The sequence below is a fragment of the Oncorhynchus kisutch genome, unplaced genomic scaffold, assembly GCF_002021735.2.
Source record: "Oncorhynchus kisutch isolate 150728-3 unplaced genomic scaffold, Okis_V2 scaffold1309, whole genome shotgun sequence".
NCBI classification, from domain to species: Eukaryota; Metazoa; Chordata; class Actinopteri; order Salmoniformes; family Salmonidae; genus Oncorhynchus; species Oncorhynchus kisutch.
In genome coordinates this window covers 1-24,309 of record NW_022263254.1, presented here as the reverse complement: position 1 = coordinate 24,309, position 24,309 = coordinate 1, and the positions used below count along the sequence as shown (strand labels likewise).

General features: G+C 46.9%; 1 protein-coding gene across 1 annotated transcript in view; it reads right to left on the bottom strand.

Annotated features, from left to right (window-relative positions):
* The window catches only part of LOC116352995 (dynein heavy chain 6, axonemal-like), a gene marked incomplete at its 5' end in the record, with an annotated part of 55,930 nt that extends 32,662 nt beyond the window's left edge, over nucleotides 1-23,268 (bottom strand). Inside the window, 17 exon segments of the mRNA XM_031818245.1 lie at nucleotides 1,489-1,582; nucleotides 1,681-1,820; nucleotides 2,816-2,995; nucleotides 3,238-3,418; nucleotides 3,543-3,610; nucleotides 5,444-5,608; nucleotides 5,876-6,001; nucleotides 8,604-8,807; nucleotides 14,713-14,846; nucleotides 14,849-14,908; nucleotides 15,935-16,058; nucleotides 16,179-16,337; nucleotides 16,576-16,604; nucleotides 16,607-16,677; nucleotides 20,920-21,155; nucleotides 22,370-22,537; nucleotides 23,026-23,268. Of these exon segments, the coding sequence (XP_031674105.1) occupies nucleotides 1,489-1,582; nucleotides 1,681-1,820; nucleotides 2,816-2,995; nucleotides 3,238-3,418; nucleotides 3,543-3,610; nucleotides 5,444-5,608; nucleotides 5,876-6,001; nucleotides 8,604-8,807; nucleotides 14,713-14,846; nucleotides 14,849-14,908; nucleotides 15,935-16,058; nucleotides 16,179-16,337; nucleotides 16,576-16,604; nucleotides 16,607-16,677; nucleotides 20,920-21,155; nucleotides 22,370-22,537; nucleotides 23,026-23,268 (2,382 nt within the window).
* Nucleotides 23,269-24,309: the final 1,041 nt, after the last annotated feature.

Sequence of the window (24,309 nt, the reverse complement as noted above, 5' to 3'; positions counted from 1 at the left end):
GAGTCATTGAATAATACATTCAGCAATCCACTCTTGTCAGAACTCTTCAAAAAACTCTGCTCTAGTGAAATCCCAACACACTGTTCTCAGGCTAGTTTAGTGTATGGCACACCTTATGATTAGAGTTAGAACTGGGGAGGGTTAGCTGATCCTAGATCTGTGTCTCTGGAGACAGCTAAGTCATTGACTCCACACAGACACATGGGGACATCAGTATTCTACACACAGTCACAGGTTAGAGGGGACTCTCTCCCCCTCTCTGTTTCTCTCTCCTGCAGAGCGGGAAAGAGGCTGACAAGCCCTCTGGTATACAGACACTCCTAACTAGGAGATTTAAAATGATGCATTCCTAATGGGCTGAGTAAAGACTGCTGAGGGATAGAAGAAGTGGGAATCATTGTCTGGCTCAAGACATATCTTCATTTTAGGGAGAGATTCCAGACAGCCCTGTTATAGACCAGTGACAATTGACAGTTTATCAACATTTATGTTGTGCTGCATATTACAACAAACATGAGCCCTCTTTCTGGTTTGGGTTTGAACAGTAATATGATTGGTAAAGGTCTGAAATATAAACTCTATGATTGGTAAAGGTCTGAAATATAAACTCTATGATTGGTAAAGGTCTGAAATATAAACTCTATGATTGGTAAAGGTCTGAAATATAAACTCTATGATTGGTAAAGGTCTGAAATATAAACTCTATGATTGGTAAAGGTCTGAAATATAAACTCTATGATTGGTAAAGGGCTGAAATATAAACTCTATGATTGGTAAAGGTCTGAAATATAAACTCTATGATTGGTAAAGGTCTGAAATATAAACTCTATGATTGGTAAAGGTCTGAAATATAAACTCTACGATTGGTAAAGGTCTGAAATATAAACTCTATGATTGGTAAAGGACTGAAATATAAACTCTACGATTGGTAAAGGGCTGAAATATAAACTCTATGATTGGTAAAGGGCTGAAATATAAACTCTACGATTGGTAAAGGACTTGAAATATAAACTCTACGATTGGTAAAGGTCTGAAATATAAACGCTACGATTGGTAAAGGGCTGAAATATAAACTCTACGATTGGTAAAGGTCTGAAATATAAACTCTATGATTGGTAAAGGTCTGAAATATAAACTCTACGATTGGTAAAGGGCTGAAATATAAACTCTACGATTGGTAAAGGTCTGAAATATAAACTCTACGATTGGTAAAGGTCTGAAATATAAACTCTATGATTGGTAAAGGGCTGAAATATAAACTCTACGATTGGTAAAGGTCTGAAATATAAACTCTATGATTGGTAAAGGGCTTGAAATATAAACTCTACGATTGGTAAAGGACTTGAAATTCTTCCCGTGATTTGCTAAGAGCTCACATATCTATCCTTTTTGACTGGCTTAGAGTGGACACTAGTTGCCTTTAATTGGCTGACAGTGGACGATAGTCCCATTTGATTGGCTGACCGGCCCGTCAATCAACCAGACTACCTTGTCTAGGGGGGGCGCTCCTCGCAGGAAGTGCTGCCACTCTGCGTCAGTGACCTCCCCATGCTGGCGCATGATGTCCACACAAAGCATGAAGCTGTAATAACAAAAATAAGAATCATCATCATCATCATGTTTGTAGAGCCCATTTGATACCCACAATGCAGCTTAAAGAAAAGGTCAAACCCCCTTTACCTGTAGATGGTCTTGTGCTGCTCAAACAGGCCACGGGATATGTTGGTGTAGCTGGTGAGCAGGGTCTGGTCCAGGAGGATCTGCAGGCGCTCTTCCAGAACACTGCTCTTCTCTGATATCTCTATGGTGGAGTTAAAGAGCTACAGGGGAGGGGGGTCAGGGAGAGCAGGGGAGAGGGAGGAAGGTGGGGAGGGGGGTCAGGGTGAGCAGGGGAGAGGGAGGAAGGTGGGGAGGGGGATCAGGGAGAGTAGGGGAGAGGGAGGAAGGTGGGGAGGGGGATCAGGGTGAGCAGGGGAGAGGGAGGAAGGTGGGGAGGGGGATCAGGGAGAGCAGGGGAGAGGGAGGAAGGTGGGGAGGGGGATCAGGGAGAGCAGGGGAGAGGGAGGAATGTGGGGAAGAGATGATCAGGGGAGAGAGAGAAGGGGAGGGAGAGGGAGGGAGGGAGGGAGGGAGGGAGGGAGGGAGGGAGGGAGGGAGGGAGGGAGGGAGGGAGGGAGAGAGAGGGAGGGAGGGAGGGAGGGAGAGAGAGAGAGAGAGAGAGAGAGAGAGAGAGAGAGAGAGAGAGAGAGAGAGAGGGAGGGAGGGAGGGAGGGAGGGAGGGAGGGAGAGGGAGGGAGGGAGGGGAGGAAAATGGGGAGGAGATGATCAGGGGAGATAAGGAGGGAGAGGGAGGGGGTGATCAGGGGAGAGCGAGAAGGGGAGGGAGAGAGGGAGGGAGGGAGGGAGGGAGGGAGGGAGGGAGGGAGGGAGGGAGGGAGGGAGCGAGGGAGGGAGGGAGGGAGAGGGAGGAAAATGGGGAGGAGATGGGGAAGAGATGATCAGGGGAGATGGGGAGTGGGAGGGAGGGGGTGATCAGGGGAGAGCGAGAGGGGGGAGGGGGTGATCAGGGGAGAGAGGGGGGAGAGGGAGGGAGGGGGTGATTGGGGAGAGAGAGGGGGGGGTGATCAGGGGAGAGAGGGGGAGGGAGAGGGAGGGGGTGATTGGGGAGATGTGAAGATGGGAAAGTCAACTCCAGAGGGAAAAAGCCCCACAGTGAATGTTGCTGATACACTATGACTCAAAGGGAAAAACAACATTGCTGATTTATGAAGGTCAGAGAACCAATCATTCTCGACCACAGTGACAGAAAGGTCACCTGCTTGAAGTACTTGAGGGAGAACTGGTACATGGGGTCTATCTCAGAGAGGCTGGCGATGACAAAGTACATGACGGAGCCTCGTGTGGCCACGGGCCGATAGCGCTCCCTGGCCGCGTTGATCATCAGCTCTGTCGCCTCCGCCTCCTCCAAACGATGCTTAATGGCCTCGGACGTCACCTGGAGAGGGAGGGAGGGAGAGAGGGAGAGAGAGAAAGAGAGAGAGAGGGAGAGAGGGAGAGAGAGAGAGAGAGAGAGAGAGAAAGAGAGAGAGAAAGAAAGAAAGGGAAACCGACACAAAGACATTTGAGGGACAGGAAGAACACAAACTCGGCCTACAGAAAGATGGTTAGAAAGTCGACCACACCTGAGAGTTCAACAATTTTACTGTCTACCCCCATGACCCCACAGTGACCCCTGACCTTTGACTCCTGCAGGGTCTGCACCAGCTCCTCGTTGTCCAGGATGTTTCCCTTGGAGTTGAAGAGCAGTTTGAGGATGCGGTCCTCGATGGCCTTCAGCTGGTTGCGGTCGGCGTTGATCCTCACAATCAGCTGGTTCCTCTGTTCCTCCAGGTCAGGACGCTCCAGACGAACCACGTCACTGTGAGGGGAGAGAGAGAAGGAACGCAAGTCAACCACTCGCTCATACCACAAGAAAACCACACAGTCTGAACCCCTTTAATGAGGAGAGTGAGAGTCAGCGGGAGAAGAGTTGTGTTGTCTACCTGAGAAGCTGGTCCTCCAGACCAGACTTGGTCACAGTGAAGTTGATGATGGTCACTTTGATACACACCTAGAAAACAGGGGGGGTGAACTCCACACTTCAACAACCAATCAAATCAGACCAACTACTAATCATAACACACTAACCAGTATGAGCTTCAGCAAACGCCCACTTCAATTATTAATGAATCCTGGCAGTTGTCTCTGTGTGTTAGACTATCTATCTGTGACAGCTGTGTCCAGACTGTAAACTGTGTGTTAGACTATCTATCTGTGACAGCTGTGTCTAGACTGTAAGCTGTGTGTTAGAGTGTATATCTGTGATAGCTGTGTCCAGACGGTAAGCTGTGTGTTAGACTATCTATCTGTGACAGCTGTGTCCAGACGGTAAGCTGTGTGTTAGACTATCTATCTGTGACAGCTGTGTCCAGACTGTAAGCTGTGTGTTAGACTATCTACCTGTGACAGCTGTGTCCAGACTGTAAGCTGTGTGTTAGACTATCTATCTGTGACAGCTGTGTCCAGACTGTAAGCTGTGTGTTAGACTATCTATCTGTGACAGCTGTGTCCAGACTGTAAGCTGTGTGTTAGACTATCTATCTGTGACAGCTGTGTCCAGACTGTGTTTAAAGGGAGGTGACAGACATGTCTATTCACGTCCCTTCTGTCTGACTGATTGCTGGGCCCGGGGAATAGGTCTGAGACCAGCACCAGCCCTGTGTTGTGGGACTAAAGAGTGCTGGAGCAGGCTGACAGGGCCTTCAAATGGCAGCAGGCGCCGCGCCCGTAGGCTGGGTGAACTCAGGGACATGGCTGTCTGGCAGGTGGGCAAGGCTCTTCACAGCAACCACCCATCATCATGACCTGTGGCAGGCTGACAGCTCCCTGTGTGAGCCAACTGTTTATACAGTGTTCCTAGTGCCAACGTTTGGCATGGAGAGAGAGGGGGCAGGGTGTGTGTGTGTGTGTGTGTGAGCGTCTAATGTCTAATGTGAGCGTCTAATGTCTAATGTTCAACTGTTCTGCCTGTGATTATTATTATTTGACCCTGCTGGTCATTTATGAACATTTGAACATCTTGGCCATGTTCTGTTATAATCTCCACCCGGCACAGCCAGAAGAGGACTGGCCACCCCACATAGCCTTGTTCTTCTCTAGGTTTCTTCCTAGGTTTTGGCCTTTCTAGGGAGTTTTTCCTAGCCACTGTGCTTCTCCACCTGCATTGCTTGCTGTTTGGGGTTTTAGGCTGGGTTTCTGTACAGCACATCAGCTGATATATGAAGGGATATATAAATAAATGTGATTTGATTTAATGTGGTTATTTTATGTTTTTTTGTGTGGGTGAGAAACAGGTGAGAAACCAGACGCTTTACTGACCTACAGTTATTCTAAACATGTGTGTATTCCTTTCAATTGGTCGGCATTGGTTTTGACAAACTAAAAAGGAAATTATTCTGAGTAAATTGCTCTGGGGTGAAATGACGGGGCCATTGATTGTAGAGCTGTTCATTTAGACTGTGGATAAACCAGATGGACATTGAAATTCCAATAAAAGCCATCTGGTATTGATGCAAAGCAAACATGCCCCATCTGGTATTGATGCAAAGCAAACATGATCCATCTGGTATTGATGCAAAGCAAACATGAGCCATCTGGTATTGATGCAAAGCAAACATGATCCATCTGGTATTGATGCAAAGCAAACATGCCCCATCTGGTATTGATGCAAAGCAAACATGCCCCATCTGGTATTGATGCAAAGCAAACATGCCCCAGGCCATATTAATATAGACTGAGATGGACTGCATTCCAAAACTGCTGGGGAGAATAAATCACTAGCCAGTCAGGTTTTCTACCGGTGTTTGGCTGAAGGCTGGTGCTCATTTCTGGTTGTTTGACCCACCTCAGGTAGGTAGTGTGGGTTGGCCATCTTGGTGGTCATGTAGAATCTGAATTTCTTGTTGTAGTCAATGTCGGAGTCTCCGAGGCGGATGAGGGTGCGGCCGCCCGCCACAAACGTCTGCTTCAGCAGGATGGGCTCCAGAGCCGGGTCCACAGTCTCCTTCAGCTACTCACACACAACCAGGACACAAAATGGACGTCACGCTGGTCAGTTTTACCATTCTTCCTATTCTAAGTCAACTCACCCAGGTGTCTTTGCTAACTCTAGACCCCAAATGGACGTCACACTGGTCAGTTTTACCATTCTTCCTATTCCAAGTCAACTCACCCAGGTCTCTTTGCTAACTCTAGACCCAAAATGGAGGTTAGAACTGTCCCCCGAGACTAATCTCCATGGTGAATCGTGACCTACAATGGCTGCCATAGTACTGACCTCCTCCAGCAGTACGGGCATGCCCATGCGGATGGCGTTCTCCAGGGTTCGCAGGAAGCCAGAGTCGGTCAGCTTGATCACCTTCAGACCGTTCTTGGTCTCCTTGGAACGGATCCAACGGTTGGCCTGGAGACGGACCAGACACAGTTGTATAAAGCATTTCAAATAACTATTTGTTTAGTTTCAGGTCGGTTGTGATTGTGTAGCTACGTCATCCCAACGCCACAAGGGACAGAACTTCCATATTGTCCCTTTAAAGTATCCATGTGACCACCATTGAGGGGTCATGTCATTTCCTCTCATACCAGAAAGTCACTATGTTGCCCATAACACAGGTGTCAAACTCAATCCACGAAGGACCGAGTGTCTGCAGGTTTTCGCTCCTCCCGTGTACTTGATTGAGGAATTAAGGTCACTAATTAATAAGGAACTCCACACACCTGGTTGTTTAGGTCTTAATTGAAAGGAAACAACTAAAACCTGCAGACAGCAGGCCCTCCACGGAATGAGTTGGACACCCCTGGTGATTGATGAACCCGGCAGGTCAGAATCACTCTCATCGACATGAATGAAAACTGACAAACAGAAGTGCACTACATTTGAGTCAGTGGACAGACAAGCCGTGTATGTGTGAGTCAATGAAGTGTCCCCGTGCTAGGCTGTCAGCAAGCCTCCCTGCCTCTCCCCATCTCCATCGTCGGCCTGTGCATGGCAGACAGAGACCAGTCAACAGACCGCTCCCTGGGGCAGAGGCCCAAAGAAAGAGAGGAGAAGGAGAAAGAAACAAAAGATGACAGGAAGCAACATAAGAGGTGTCAGGGGACTGGAGCTAAGAGTCAAACTACAGAGTGGCCAAGCGCATGGAGTCTGTGTGTGTGATTACAACACAGAGAGAGTGGGAATAGTCTTAGTGTCTCAAGGCTGTTGTCTCCGTGGTGATAAGGGAATAGTGTTAGTAATAGAATAGTCAGGGCGGTTGTCTCCTGTTCTTGCCTTGTTCCAGGCTGGGGTTGGGGAATGGGAGTCAGGGTTTGTTCCAGGCTGGGGTCTGAGAATGGGAGTCAGGATTTGTTCCAGGCTGGGGTCTGAGAATGGGAGTCAGGGTTTGTTCCAGGCTGGGGTCTGGAAGTCAGGGTTTGTTCCAGGCTGGGGTCTGGGAATAGGCTGGGGTCTGAGAATGGGAGTCAGGGTTTGTTCCAGGCTGGGGTCTGGGAATGGGAGTCAGGGTTTGTTCCAGGCTGGGGTCTGGAAGTCAGGGTTTGTTCCAGGCTGGGGTCTGAGAATGGGAGTCAGGGTTTGTTCCAGGCTGGGGTCTGAGAATGGGAGTCAGGGTTTGTTCCAGGCTGAGGTCTGGGAATGGGAGTCAGGGTTTGTTCCAGGCTGAGGTCTGGGAATGGGAGTCACGGTTCGTTCCAGGCTGGGGTCTGGGAATGGGAGTCAGGGTTCGTTCCAGGCTGGGGTCTGGGCATGGGAGTCAGGGTTTGTTCCAGGCTGAGGTCTGGGAATGGGAGTCAGGGTTCGTTCCAGGCTGGGGTCTGGGAGTCAGAGTTTGTTCCAGGCTGGGGTCTGGGAGTCAGGGTTTGTTCCAGGCTGGGGTCTGGGAGTCAGGGTTTGTTCCAGGCTGGGGTCTGAGAATGGGAGTCAGGGTTTGTTCCAGGCTGGGGTCTGGGATTGGGAGTCAGGGTTTGTTCCAGGCTGGGGTCTGAGAATGGGAGTCAGGGTTCGTTCCAGGCTGGGGTCTGGGAATGGGAGTCAGGGTTTGTTCCAGGCTGAGGTCTGGGAATGGGAGTCAGGGTTCGTTCCAGGCTGGGGTCTGGGAGTCAGGGTTTGTTCCAGGCTGGGGTCTGGGAGTCAGGGTTTGTTCCAGGCTGGGGTCTGAGAATGGGAGTCAGGGTTTGTTCCAGGCTGGGGTCTGGGATTGGGAGTCAGGGTTTGTTCCAGGCTGGGGTCTGAGAATGGGAGTCAGGGTTCGTTCCAGGCTGAGGTCTGGGAATGGGAGTCAGGGTTCGTTCCAGGCTGGGGCCTGGGAATGGGAGTCAGGGTTTGTTCGAGGCTGAGGTCTGGGAATGGGAGTCAGGATTTGTTCCAGGCTGGGGTTTGAGAATGGGAGTCAGGGTTTGTTCCAGGCTGGGGTCTGGGAGTCAGGGTTTGTTCCAGGCTGGGGTCTGGGAGTCAGGGTTTGTTCCAGGCTGGGGTCTGAGAATGGGAGTCAGGGTTTGTTCCAGGCTGGGGTCTGGGATTGGGAGTCAAGGTTTGTTCCAGGCTGGGGTCTGAGAATGGGAGTCAGGGTTTGTTCCAGGCTGGGGTCTGAGAAAGGGAGTCAGGGTTTGTTCCAGGCTGGGGTCTGAGTATGGGAGTCAGGGTTTGTTCCAGGCTGGGGTCTGAGAATGGGAGCCAGGGTTTGAGCCACAACACATTACAACACAACTGTTATTTTAGAAAAAAACCCTGGTCATCATAGCCAATACAAGAATATAGAAAATTACAACTAGAAATACAACTATACAAGTAGCTTATTACAAAGTATAAGATGAATAACTATTTGCAACACCATCGCATATAAAGGTACCTGTGATTAAAAGATTTAGATTATAGAATCTAAATAGAGTATTTAAGTAGAGGACTGAATCCAGAAGAGATGAAAAGTGTGGTAGGACAAATACTTCTGATTGGTTGATTGGTTGAATGATTTAAGACAAAAGCACTGATTTGCTGTCGACTGGGTCACCTGATCCTGAGGGTCGATCATGAGTGGCCAGCGGCGTCCACGGGTAACCAGGATTCCATTCTCAGTGGAAACGGTGTCCCGGGGCAACCCCTCAGCATTCCACAGGCGGATCTCATAGGGGTCACCCAGGATGTTGATGAGGCTGAAGCTGGCACTGATGGGGATGCCCAACTCCTGGCATCGCACAATCCACTGGTCTATCAGCTACACAGACACACACACACACACAACCACACAACCACACAGCCACACACACAACCACACACATACACACACACACACAGCCACACACACACAGCCACACACACACACAGCCACACACACACACACACACACACACGTTTATCAACAATCAGAGCCTTGTATATTCAGGATGAATGAACATTCCCAAGTCATCTGACTCCATAACCATCTGCCATAACAGAGACAGTGGTAGCATTGACAGACAGCACATAGACAGTGGTAGTATTGACAGACAGTGGTAGTATTGACAGACAGTATACAGTATAGAGATGGTGGTAGTATTGACAGACAGTGGTAGTATTGACAGACAGTGGTAGTATTGACAGACAGTATAGACACAGTGGTAGTATTGACAGACAGTGGTAGTATTGACAGACAGTATACAGTATAGAGATGGTGGTAGTATTGACAGACAGCGGTAGTATTGACAGACAGTATAGAGACAGTGGTAGTATTGACAGACAGTGGTAGTATTGACAGACAGTGGTAGTATTGACAGACAGTATAGAGACAGTGGTAGTATTGACAGACAGTGGTAGTATTGACAGACAGTATAGAGACAGTGGTAGTATTGACAGACAGTGGTAGTATTGACAGACAGTATAGAGACAGTGGTAGTATTGACAGACAGTGGTAGTATTGACAGACAGTGGTAGTATTGACAGACAGTATAGAGACAGTGGTAGTATTGACAGACAGTGGTAGTATTGACAGACAGTACAGAGACAGTGGTAGTATTGACAGACAGTGGTAGTATTGACAGACAGTATAGAGACAGTGGTAGTATTGACAGACAGTGGTAGTATTGACAGACAGTATAGAGACAGTGGTAGTATTGACAGACAGTGGTAGTATTGACAGACAGTACAGAGACAGTGGTAGTATTGACAGACAGTGGTAGTATTGACAGACAGTATAGAGACAGTGGTAGTATTGACAGACAGTGGTAGTATTGACAGACAGTATAGAGACAGTGGTAGTATTGACAGACAGTATAGAGACAGTGGTAGTATTGACAGACAGTGGTAGTATTGACAGACAGTATAGAGACAGTGGTAGTATTGACAGACAGTGGTAGTATTGACAGACAGTATAGAGACAGTGGTAGTATTGACAGACAGTGGTAGTATTGACAGACAGTATAGAGACAGTGGTAGTATTGACAGACAGTGGTAGTATTGACAGACAGTGGTAGTATTGACAGACAGTATAGAGACAGTGGTAGTATTGACAGACAGTGGTAGTATTGACAGACAGTACAGAGACAGTGGTAGTATTGACAGACAGTATAGAGACAGTGGTAGTATTGACAGACAGTGGTAGTATTGACAGACAGTATAGAGACAGTGGGTAGTATTGACAGACAGTGGTAGTATTGACAGACAGTACAGAGACAGTGGTTGTATTGACAGACAGTGGTAGTATTGACAGACAGTGGTAGTATTGACAGACAGTATAGAGACAGTGGTAGTATTGACAGACAGTATAGAGACAGTGGTAGTATTGACAGACAGTGGTAGTATTGACAGACAGTACAGAGACAGTGGTAGTATTGACAGACAGTATAGAGACAGTGGTAGTATTGACAGACAGTGGTAGTATTGGACAGACAGTATAGAGACAGTGGTAGTATTGACAGACAGTATAGAGACAGTGGTAGTATTGACAGACAGTGGTAGTATTGACAGACAGTATAGAGACAGTGGTAGTATTGACAGACAGTGGTAGTATTGACAGACAGTATAGAGACAGTGGTAGTATTGACAGACAGTGGTAGTATTGACAGACAGTATAGAGACATTGGTAGTATTGACAGACAGTATAGAGACAGTGGTAGTATTGACAGACAGTGGTAGTATTGACAGACAGTATAGAGACAGTGGTAGTATTGACAGACAGTGGTAGTATTGACAGACAGTACAGAGACAGTGGTAGTATTGACAGACAGTGGTAGTATTGACAGACAGTATAGAGACAGTGGTAGTATTGACAGACAGTGGTAGTATTGACAGACAGTATAGAGACAGTGGTAGTATGACAGACAGTGGTAGTATTGACAGACAGTACAGAGACAGTGGTAGTATTGACAGACAGTGGTAGTATTGACAGACAGTATAGAGACAGTGGTAGTATTGACAGACAGTGGTAGTATTGACAGACAGTATAGAGACAGTGGTAGTATTGACAGACAGTATAGAGACAGTGGTAGTATTGACCAGACAGTATAGAGACAGTGGTAGTATTGACAGACAGTGGTAGTATTGACAGACAGTATAGAGACAGTGGTAGTATTGACAGACAGTGGTAGTATTGACAGACAGTATAGAGACAGTGGTAGTATTGACAGACAGTGGTAGTATTGACAGACAGTGGTAGTATTGACAGACAGTATTAGAGACAGTGGTAGTATTGACAGACAGTGGTAGTATTGACAGACAGTACAGAGACAGTGGTAGTATTGACAGACAGTATAGAGACAGTGGTAGTATTGACAGACAGTATAGAGACAGTGGTAGTATTGACAGACAGTGGTAGTATTGACAGACAGTGGGTAGTATTGACAGACAGTATAGAGACAGTGGTAGTTATTGACAGACAGTGGTAGTATTGACAGACAGTACAGAGACAGTGGTAGTATTGACAGACAGTATAGAGACAGTGGTAGTATTGACAGACAGTGGTAGTATTGAACAGACAGTATAGAGACAGTGGTAGTATTGACAGACAGTGGTAGTATGACAGACAGTACAGAAGACAGTGGTTGTAATTGACAGACAGTGGTAGTATTGACAGACAGTGGTAGTATTGACAGACAGTTAATAGAGACAGTGGTAGTATTTCGACAGACCAGTATAGAACAGTGGTAGTCTTGACAGACAGTACAGTAGTATTGAACAGAAGTACAGAGTACAGTGGTATATTGACAGACAGTATAGAGACAGTGCGTAGTATTGACAGGACAGTGGTAGTATTGATCAGGGGGACCCCCCCCCAGTATAGAGACAGTGGTAGTATTGACAGACAGTATAGAGACAGTGGCTATGTATTGACAGACAGTGCGTCGTATTGACAGGACAGTATAGAGACAGTGGTAGTATTGACAGACAGTGGTAGTATTGACAGGACAGTATAGAGACAGTGGTAGTATTGACAGACAGTGGTAGTATTGACAGACAGTATAGAGACAGTGGTAGTATGACAGACAGTATAGATGACAGTGGTAGTATTGACAGACAGTGGTAGTATTGACAGACAGTATAGAGACAGTGGTAGTATTGACAGACAGTGTAGTATTGACAGAACAGTACAGAGACAGTGGGTAGTATGACAGACAGTGGTAGTATGACAGACAGTATCGAGACAGGTGGTAGTATTGACAGACAGTGGTAGTATTGACAGACAGTATAGAGACAGTGGTAGTATTGACAGACAGTGGTAGTATTGACAGACAGTACAGAGACAGTGGTAGTATTGACAGACAGTGGTAGTATTGACAGACAGTATAGAGACAGTGGTAGTATTGACAGACAGTGGTAGTATTGACAGACAGTATAGAGACAGTGGTAGTATTGACAGACAGTATAGAGACAGTGGTAGTATTGACAGACAGTATAGAGACAGTGGTAGTATTGACAGACAGTGGTAGTATTGACAGACAGTATAGAGACAGTGGTAGTATTGACAGACAGTGGTAGTATTGACAGACAGTATAGAGACAGTGGTAGTATTGACAGACAGTGGTAGTATTGACAGACAGTGGTAGTATTGACAGACAGTATAGAGACAGTGGTAGTATTGACAGACAGTGGTAGTATTGACAGACAGTACAGAGACAGTGGTAGTATTGACAGACAGTATAGAGACAGTGGTAGTATGACAGACAGTGGTAGTATTGACAGACAGTATAGAGACAGTGGTAGTATTGACAGACAGTGGTAGTATTGACAGACAGTACAGAGTCAGTGGTTGTATTGACAGACAGTGGTAGTATTGACAGACAGTGGTAGTATTGACAGACAGTATAGAGACAGTGGTAGTATTGACAGACAGTATAGAGACAGTGGTAGTATTGACAGACAGTGGTAGTATTGACAGACAGTACAGAGACAGTGGTAGTATTGACAGACAGTATAGAGACAGTGGTAGTATTGACAGACAGTGGTAGTATTGACAGACAGTATAGAGACAGTGGTAGTATTGACAGACAGTATAGAGACCAGTGGTAGTATTGACAGACAGTGGTAGTATTGACAGACAGTATAGAGACAGTGGTAGTATTGACAGACAGTGGTAGTATTGACAGACAGTATAGAGACAGTGGTAGTATTGACAGACAGTGGTAGTATTGACAGACAGTATAGAGACAGTGGTAGTATGACAGACAGTGGTAGTATTGACAGACAGTGGTAGTATTGACAGACAGTATAGAGACAGTGGTAGTATTGACAGACAGTGGTAGTATTGACAGACAGTACAGAGACAGTGGTAGTATTGACAGACAGTATAGAGACAGTGGTAGTATTGACAGACAGTATAGAGACAGTGGTAGTATTGACAGACAGTGGTAGTATTGACAGACAGTACAGAGACAGTGGTTGTATTGACAGACAGTGGTAGTATTGACATACAGTATAGAGACAGTGGGTAGTATTGACAGACAGTGGTAGTATTGACAGACAGTATAGAGACAGTGGTAGTATTGACAGACAGTGGTAGTATTGACAGACAGTACAGAGACAGTGGTAGTATTGACAGACAGTGGTAGTATTCACAGACATTATAGAGACAGTGGTAGTATTGACAGACAGTGGTAGTATTGACAGACAGTATAGAGACAGTGGTAGTATTGACAGACAGTATAGAGACAGTGGTAGTATTGACAGACAGTGGTAGTATTGACAGACAGTACAGAGACAGTGGTAGTATTGACAGACAGCACATAGACAGTAGAAGTATTGACAGACAGCACATTGTACTGAGAGGCAGTACAGAGACAGTGGTAGTATTGACAGACAGCACATAGACAGTAGAAGTATTGACAGACAGCACATAGACAGTGATAGTATTGACAGACACCACATATACAGTGGTTGTATTGACAGACAGTACAGAGACAGTGGTAGTATTGACAGACAGTACAGAGACAGTGGTAGTATTGACAGACAGCACATAGACAGTGGTAGTATTGACAGACAGCATATAGACAGTGGTAGTATTGACAGACAGCCAGACAGACCCAGTGGGTTGAGGTGAGTGAGAGTCATTAGGCCAGTGTGGGCAGGGAGGTTGACACATAGTCTGCCTCTCCGTCTGGCCCGAGGGAGAGAGGTGGGCACACAGACACTGTCTAGAACAGGCAGGCTTCACTGGGTTTGGTTCCAATAGTGTACAGAGAACAGGCGGCAATGTTTAGAAGCAGACGCAGGGCGCAGAAGTAGAGTGAAAGTATATAACAGATAGTAAGAACCGTGTATAAAGCTGCATCTCTATAGAGGCCATACAGACCAGGTGTCTCCACTGCAAGGGGAAGGCTATGTAGTTTAGAATGGTTATAATGCAACATACTGCGGTAGGTTATAGTGAGAATTAGCAGTCTGTATATAAAGGATGTACCAGTTGTCTATAGTGCACTGTGAAGGCTCCGTAGTACGCCACGCAGGCTGCAGGTTATAGTGAGAATTAGCAGTCTGTATATAAAGGATGTACCAGTTGTCTATAGTGCATTGTGAAGGCTCCGTAGTACGCCACGCAGGCTGCAGGTTATAGTGAGAATTAGCAGGATGTACCAGTTGTCTATAGTGCATTGTGAAGGCTCCGTAGTACGCCACGCAGGCTGCAGGTTATAGTGAGAATTAGCAGGATGTACCAGTTGTCTATAGTGCATTGTGAAGGCTCCGTAGTACGCCACGCAGGCTGCAGCGATGAAGACGTTTCCCACCACGTTATGGATCTCCTGTTCAAACAGTTCGATGCTCTCCTGCCAGCGAACCTGCTCATCCCCAGAGCTGCTGTCAGCTTCCCTGCACGGCCCAGCCTCGCCTCGGTCAGAGCCATGGTCTTAGCTGGGGGGGAGGGGGGAGAGGGGAAGGGGAGGGAGAGGATGGGAGGCAGAGAGAGTTCATGTAGCAGACAGCACACAGAAGAGATTACAGTAGATTAGTCCTGACATATTCCTGGAACTTCGGTTTGTCTTGGAAAACTTTAAGTGCCAACATGATGGAAATCATGTGCCAAAATCTGTCAAACTCAGTCTTACCCAGACCCTCCTCTCTAACTCTTACCAAGACCCTCCTCTCTAACTCTTACCCAGACCCTCCTCTCTAACTCTTACCCAGACCCTCCTCTCTAACTCTTACCCAGACCCTCCTCTAACTCTTACCAGACCCTCCTCTCTAACTCTTACCCAGACCCTCCTCTCTAACTCTTACCCAGACCCTCCTCTCTAACTCTTACCCAGACCCTCCTCTCTAACTCTTACCCAGACCCTCCTCTCTAACTCTTACCCAGACCCTCCTCTCTAACTCTTACCCAGACCCTCCTCTCTAACTCTTACCCAGACCCTCCTCTATAACTCTTACCCAGACCCTCCTCTATAACTCTTACCCAGACCCTCTCTCTAACTCTTACCAGACCCTCCTCTCTAACTCTTACCCTCCTCTCTAACTCTTACCCAGACCCTCCTCTCTAACTCTTACCCAGACCCTCCTCTCAAACTCTTACCCAGACCCTCCTCTATAACTCTTACCCAGACCCTCATCTCTAACTCTTACCCAGACCCTCCTCTCTAAGTCTTACCCAGACCCTCCTCTCTAACTCTTACCCAGACCCTCCTCTCTAACTCTTACTAAGACCCTCCTCTCTAACTCTAACTCTTACCCAGACCCTCCTCTCTAACTCTTACCCAGACCCTCCTCTCTAACTCTTACGCAGACCCTCCTCTCTAACTCTAACTCTTACCCAGACCCTCCTCTCTAACTCTTACCCAGACCCTCCTCTCTAACTCTTACCCAGACCCTCCTCTCTAACTCTTACCCAGACCCTCCTCTCTAACTCTAACTCTTACCCAGACCCTCCTCTCTAACTCTTACCCAGACCCTCCTTCTCTGCGATGCTCTGGTCAAACTGGTCCTGGAGGATCTTAATCTTGTTCTGTACTTCCTGTAGCTGGGCCTGCTTCTCCTTCAGGGTTGCCATGGTAGCGTTCAGCTCCGTCTGCAGCCAGAAGGGTGGGATATAAAAACAAATACCTAATACTGTACTTAGGTGTGTGTGTGTGTGTGTGTGTGTGTGTGTGTGTGTGTGTGTGTGTGTGTGTGTGTGTGTGCCACTGACCTGTGCGGCGGCCAGTCTTTCTTTCTTGGGTCCGACCTCCTTGAGGACTCTGGAGTAGAGGTCCATGGCCCGGACCCACATACACATGGACTTGCAGGCCTTGGACACCTTTTCCACCTTCTCAGGGACAAAGTCCGGGTTGTTCACGTACTTCTGAAGCTAAAAAAAACAACAACAATTAAAATCAGCATTATTTAGTTTGTGTTCCAAACCGCACCCTATACAGCGTACTACTGTTGACCAGAGGCCTAGTCCCTATATAGTGCACTACTTTTGACCAGAGTGAGGGGGGTTCTACAAATGCAGTGAGGCAAATACAAACAAATAATGAAGCCAATACAGGAAGACATGAATAGAAGATGATCAAAAAACAACAATGTCCAAAAGAGTTAGTGACCTTCTGGAGAATCTGGGGCTTAATGTTTCCTTGTCATATTCCATCAGCTTCCTGAGGAAGTAGGAGTCACCCAGCACCTGCTTGGCACTGGACCAGTCTGGTCTGGAGAGGTGGGTGGGGGGAGGGGGAGAGAGAGAGAGAGAGAGAGAGAGAGAGAGAGAGAGAGACAAAGTTGAAGTAAAGAGAGAGATACAGTGTGTATGTGTGTGTGTGTGTGTGGTGTGTGTGTGTGCATGTGCGTGCGTGTGTGTGCGTGCGTGTGTGTGGGTGTGTGTGTGGTGTGTGTGTGCACGTGCGTGTGTGTGTGTGTGTGTGTGTGGTGTGTGTGTGCACGTGCGTGTGTGTGTGTGGTGTGTGTGTGTGGTGTGTGTGTGTGCACGTGCGTGCATGTGTGTGCGTGCGTGCGTGTGTGTGTGGGTGTGTGTGTGTGGTGTGTGTGTGCGTGCGTGTGGGTGGGTGTGTGTGTGTGTGTGTGTGGTGTGCGTGCGTGTGTGTGCGTGCGTGCGTGCGTGTGTGTGTGTGTGTGTGTGAGAGATACAGCTGGAGGCATGCTAGCTAACAGGCCTGCTATGAGTACAGACAGGAAGCAGCAGAGAAAACACCAGCCACCGATCCAGATGACAGATTATTCTATCAGACAGACAGAGACAAGAGGACATGATGAGTCTTCAGTCTCTTCTTGTCAAGCAGAGCAGCAGCAGAGTAGTGACTGACCTCAGCCAGTCTCCCATACTGGACCCTGCAGCTACCTTCTGTCTATGGGTCAATGACAACATGTAGGGTTTGTATACAGGGATGGTCATGTATCTAGCCCAGTAGCCCGAGGCTAGTGCTGATCAGCTTGTAGAAAATGTACCCAACTAGCCCACTGGCTAGATACATTTTGTCTTTTTAAATAATGCATGGCCTACATTTCGCAAGTTCCATCACAGTGTGTCTGCATTGGGAGTCACTGGTACATTCGTAACAGTTGTTGCTACGTTAGTGATCCATCCACTGACAGCCTCATATGGCATTAAGTTCAACAATAATATGCTATTAGCTAATACATTAGTTAACTCTTCATGGACTGACTTGTTACAGAGACAATGATTACGTTATCAATCTGTATCCAAGCATCGTCAGCTCACTGACATGCAGCTGAGATACTATCTCCCAAGAGAATACTCGTCAGTTATCGTCCCAGCTGTGTATACACCCCCTCAAACAGACACCACGACAGCCCACAAGGAACTTCACAGGACTCTATGTAAACCATACATCCTGAGGCTGCATTTATTGTAGCTGGGGATTTGAACAAAGCAAATTTGAGAACAAGGCTACCTAAATTCTGTCAGCATATTGATTGCAGCACTTACACTCGATCACTGCTACTCTAACTTCCGCAATGCATACAAGGCCCTTCCTCGTCCTCCCTTGAGGAAATCCGACCATGACTCCATCTTGCTCCTACCGTCTTATAGGCAGAAACTGAAAGAGGGTGTACCCATGATTAGAACCATTCAACGCTGGTCTGACCAATCGGAATCCACGCTTCAAGATTGTTTTGATCACGCGGACTGGGAAATGTTCCGGGCAGCCTCAGAGAACAACATCGGTCTATATGCTGACTAGGTGAATGAGTTTATAAGGAAGTGCATTGGAGATGTTGTACCCACCGTGACTATTAAAACCTACCCTAACCAGAAACTGTGGATGGATCACGCAAAACTGAAAGCGCGAACTACCACATTTAACCATGGAAAGAGGACTGGGAATTTGGCCGAATATAAACCGTGTAGTTATTCCCTCCGCAAGGCAATCAAACAAGTGAAATGTCGGTATAGGGACAAAGTGGAGTCACAATTCAACAGCTCAGATACAAGACGTATGTGGCAGGGTCGACAGGTAATCACGGATGACAAAAAGAAAACCAGCCACGTCACGGACACCGACGTCACGCTTCCAGACACAATAAACACCTTCTTTGTTAGCTTTGAGGATAATACAGTGCCACCGGCACGGCCCACTAACAAGGAATTGGGTCCTGTACTTTCTGACGGGCCGCCCACAGGTGGTGAAGGTAGGAAACAACATCTCCACTTTGCTGACCCTCAACACTGGTGCCCCAGAGGGTGCGTGCTCAGCCCCCTCCTGTACTCTCTGTTCACCCAACAGCAGAGGGAGCACCCCCCTATCCACATCGAAGGGAGAGCAGTGGAGAAGGTGGAAGGTTCCTCGGCGTACACATCACAGACAAACTGAAATGGTCCACCCACACAGACAGCATCGTGAAGAAGGCACAGCAGTGTCTCTTCAACCTCAGGAGGCTGAAGAAATGTGGCTTGTCACTTAATACCCTGACAAACTTTTACAGATGCACAAACGAGAGCATCCTGTTGGGCTGTATCACCGCCTGGTATGGCAACTGCACTGCCCGCAACCGTAAGGCTTTCCAGAGGCTGGTGCGTTCTGCACAACGCATCACCGGGGGCAAACTACCTGCCCTCCAGGACACCTACACCACCCGATGTCACAGGAAGGCCATAAAGATCATCAAGGACAACAACCACCCGAGCCACTGCCTGTTCACCCTGCTGTCATCCAGAAGGCGAGGTCAGTACAGGTGCATCAAAGCTAAAACAGCTTCTATCTCAAGGCCATCAGACTGTTAATCAGCCACCACTAACTCAGAGAGGCTGCTGCCAACATAGAGGCTCAAATCACAGGCCACTGTAATACATTGATCACTAGCCACTTTAATAATGTTACCATGTCTTACATTACTCATCTCATATGTCTCTACTGTATCTTATACCATCTTTTGCACCTTGCCTGTGCCACTCGGCCATCGCTCATCCATATATTTATATCTACATATTCTTATTCATTGTCGGAACTAGAAGCACAAGCATTTCGCTACACGCGCATTAACATCTGCTAACCATGTGTATGTGACCAATAAACATTTATTAGATTTTTGATCTAAGACGCATCAATCATAATGTTGTCAATACGTTATCTAAGTGTTGTTAGTGGACTGACATGCATCAATCATAATGTTGTCAATACGTTATCTAAGTGTTGTTAGTGGACTGACATGCATCAATCATAATGTTGTCAATACGTTATCTAAGTGTTGTTAGTGGACTGACATGCATCAATCACAACGTTGTCAATACGTTATCTAAGTGTTGTTAGTGGACTGACATGCATCAATCATAATGTTGTCAATACGTTATCTAAGTGTTGTTAGTGGACTGACATGCATCAATCATAATGTTGTCAATACGTTATCTAAGTGTTGTTAGTGGACTGACATGCATCAATCATAATGTTGTCAATACGTTATCTAAGTGTTGTTAGTGGACTGACATGCATCAATCATAATGTTGTCAATACGTTATCTAAGTGTTGTTAGTGGACTGACATGCATCAATCATAATGTTGTCAATACGTTATCTAAGTGTTGTTAGTGGACTGACATGCATCAATCATAATGTTGTCAATACGTTATCTAAGTGTTGTTAGTGGACTGACATGCATCAATCATAATGTTGTCAATACGTTATCTAAGTGTTGTTAGTGGACTGACATGCATCAATCATAATGTTGTCAATACGTTATCTAAGTGTTGTTAGTGGACTGACATGCATTAATCATAATGTTGTCAATACGTTATCTAAGTGTTGTTAGTGGACTGACATGCATCAATCATAATGTTGTCAATACGTTATCTAAGTGTTGTTAGTGGACTGACATGCATCAATCATAATGTTGTCAATACGTTATCTAAGTGTTGTTAGTGGACTGACATGCATCAATCATAATGTTGTCAATACGTTATCTAAGTGTTGTTAGTGGACTGACATGCATCAATCATAATGTTGTCAATACGTTATCTAAGTGTTGTTAGTGGACTGACATGCATCAATCATAATGTTGTCAATACGTTATCTAAGTGTTGTTAGTGGACTGACATGCATCAATCATAATGTTGTCAATACGTTATCTAAGTGTTGTTAGTGGACTGACATGCATCAATCATAATGTTGTCAATACGTTATCTAAGTGTTGTTAGTGGACTGACATGCATCAATCATAATGTTGTCAATACGTTATCTAAGTGTTGTTAGTGGACTGACATGCATCAATCACAACGTTGTCAATACGTTATCTAAGTGTTGTTAGTGGACTGACATGCATCAATCACAACGTTGTCAATACGTTATCTAAGTGTTGTTAGTGGACTGACATGCATCAATCACAACGTTGTCAATACGTTATCTAAGTGTTGTTAGTGGACTGACATGCATCAATCACAACGTTGTCAATACGTTATCTAAGTGTTGTTAGTGGACTGACTTGCTGCCCAGCAGGATGCAGACGGCCTCCATGACAGTCATGACCATGTCAGGTGGTTTGGTGAAGACCCTGATCTCTGAGATGTCTGCCTTGTCCAGTGAGTCCAGGGCCTTGTTGGCACCTTCCAGAGCAGGCAGAGCCTCGTCTAGGTCCCTCTGGGCATCTGCTGCTATGGCCTGGGTGTCCTCAGCCTTCACCTTGGCCAGGGCCTCATCCTCCTTCACCACTTTACGCACCTGGGGACACACAGACAGACAGACAGACACACACACACACAGAGACACACAGACAGACAGACACACACAGACCAACAGACAGACAGACAGACACACACACACACACACACAGAGACACAGACAGACACAAACAGACCAACAGACAGACACAGACAGACAGACAGACAGACAATTGAATAGGACGCAGTACAGTTGAATAGGCGTGCACATGAAGAAAAAAACACCTAGACACACACACACACTCCCCCTAGACACACACATTTCCCCACCCTTGTCAACTCTCTCCTGGTCAACGACTAGTTTCCCTAGCTCCACCCTCTCCTGGTCAACGACTAGTTTCCCTAGCTCCACTCTCTCCTGGTCAACGACTAGTTTCCCTAGCTCCACCCTCTCCTGGTCAACGACTAGTTTCCCTAGCTCCACCCTCTCCTGGTCAACGACTAGTTTCCCTAGCTCCACCCTCTCCTGGTCAACGACTAGTTTCCCTAGCTCCACCCTCTCCTGGTCAACGACTAGTTTCCCTAGCTCCACCCTCTCCTGGTCCACGACTAGTTTCCCTAGCTCTACCCTCTCCTGGTCAGCGGGTTGTTTCCCTAGCTCCACCCTCTCCTGGTCCACGACTAGTTTCCCTAGCTCCACTCTACACCCACCTTGTCTGCGCTCTCCTGGTCCACGGCTAGTTTCCCTAGCTCCACCCTCTCCTGGTCATCGACTAGTTTCCCTAGCTCCACCCTCTCCTGGTCCATGGCTAGTTTCCCTAGCTCCACCCTCTCCTGGTCAACGACTAGTTTCCCTAGCTCCGCCCTCTCCTGGTCAACGGCTAGTTTCCCTAGCTCTACCCTCTCCTGGTCAGCGGGTTGTTTCCCTAGCTCCACCCTCTCCTGGTCCACGACTAGTTTCCCTAGCTCCACTCTACACCCTCCTTGTCTGCGCTCTCCTGGTCCACGACTAGTTTCCCTAGCTCCACTCTACACCCTCCTTGTCTGCGCTCTCCTGGTCCACGGCTAGTTTCCCTAGCTCCACCCTCTCCTGGTCATCGACTAGTTTCCCTAGCTCCACCCTCTCCTGGTCATCGACTAGTTTCCCTAGCTCCACCCTCTCCTGGTCATCGACTAGTTTCCCTAGCTCCACCCTCTCCTGGTCATCGACTAGTTTCCCTAGCTCCACCCTCTCCTGGTCATCGACTAGTTTCTCTAGCTCCACTCTACACCCACCTTGTCTGCACTCTCCTGGTCCACGGCTAGTTTCCCCATGAGGGCGTTGACGTCTATAGACTTTTGTTTGAGGACAGGCTCCAGAGCTGACAGGTCTACCTTCATCTTATCCACCAACACGTTGGTCTCCAACAGCTTAGTCAGACCATTCTTTACCCTGTCACGAGCCTGCACACACAGGAATATACACACAGGGATACACACACGCAGTCATGCAAACACACACACACACACACACACACACACATACACACACAGAGACACATACAGAAACACAGGCACACACAGGAACACACACACAGGATACACACACACACACAGACACACAAAGGGATATACACACATACAGTCATGCAAACACACACACACACACACAGACACAAACACACACAGGCACACAGAAGCAATTACATTTCTTGGATTGAATGGAGTATAGAATTGATGCCCATTCAGAGAAATAGCCACATTTCAAAGAAACCACAGTGTGCTAAACTGGAGTATTGATAACGTTAAATAATACATATTATGGATGTCTCACAGCTGCTGTGTTTACTATTGCTAAACAGTATTATAGATCTGTTGCTGTCTCTTCTCTCCCAACATGGCCAGGTAGAGGTTAATAACAGTATTAATCAGTAGTATTACTGATCTCTTACAGCCACTAGTTGCTGTCTCTTCTCTCCCAACATGGCCAGGTAGAGGTTAATCAGTTCCAGGTAAGAGGTGGGGGTAGTGTAGTAGCGTCGTCTCAGCTCAGAGTAGAACCTCTCGGCCATGTCTGTCACACTGACGTGGATCTCCACACACATCTCACTGAAACGATCCTTCATCTCCTCACTGCCAAACTCCACGTTCTGGAAGAAGGTCTGGGACACGGAGAGGAGGGCCTCACGGGGCCACTACAGGGGGAAAGAGGAGGGGATGGTTAGATTGTAGGAGAGAGTGGGTGACAAAGGAGGAAATTAAGAAAGTCAAAGAGAGAGCGTGGTAGAGGGAGAAAGAAAGAGAGAGAAACATTGCTTCCAGACATAAAGAGAGACAGAGAGAGAGAGAGAGACATTACTTCCAGATATAAAGAGAGACAGAGAGAGAGAGAGAGAGAGAGACATTACTTCCAGATATAAAGAGAGAGAGAGAGAGAGAGAGAGAGAGAGAGACATTACTTCCAGATATAAAGAGAGACAGAGAGAGAGAGAGAGACATTACTTCCAGATATAAAGAGAGACAGAGAGACAGAGAGACAGAGAGACAGAGAGAGAGAGAGAGAGAGAGAGAGAGACTTTACTTCCAGATATAAAGAGAGACAGAGAGAGAGAGAGAGAGAGAGAGAGAGAGAGAGAGAGACATTACTTCCAGATATAAGAGAGACAAGCGAGAGAGAGAGAGAGAGAGAGAGAGAGAGAGAGATTACTTCCAGACATAAAGAGAGACAGAGAGAGAGAGAGAGCCATTACTTCCAGATATAAAGAGAGACAGAGAGAGAGAGAGAGAGAGAGAGAGAGAGACATTACTTCAGATATAGAAGGACGCAAGATCAGAAGATGGAGAGAGCACAGACGAGAGAGAGAGAGATGAGAGAGAGAGAGAGAGCCGAGTTACTGGGTACAGATATAAAGAGAGACAGAGAGATGAGACGAGGGAGAGAGAGATAGAGAGGAGAGAGAGAGAAGACCGAGCAGGAGAAGAAGTAGAGACGAGGAGAGATAGAGACGCTCATTGAACATACTCCACGATAGGTTTAAGAAGTAGAGACAATGAGAGAGAGCAAGAGGGAGGAGAGAGAGGAGCCATTACTCACTCACAGAATATAAAGACAGAACGAGAAGAGAGAGAGAGAGAGGAGAGAGAGAGAGAGAGAAGAGAGAGAGAGAGAGAGAGACATTACTTCCAGATATAAAGAGAGACAGAGAGAGAGAGAGAGAGAGAGATACATTACTTCC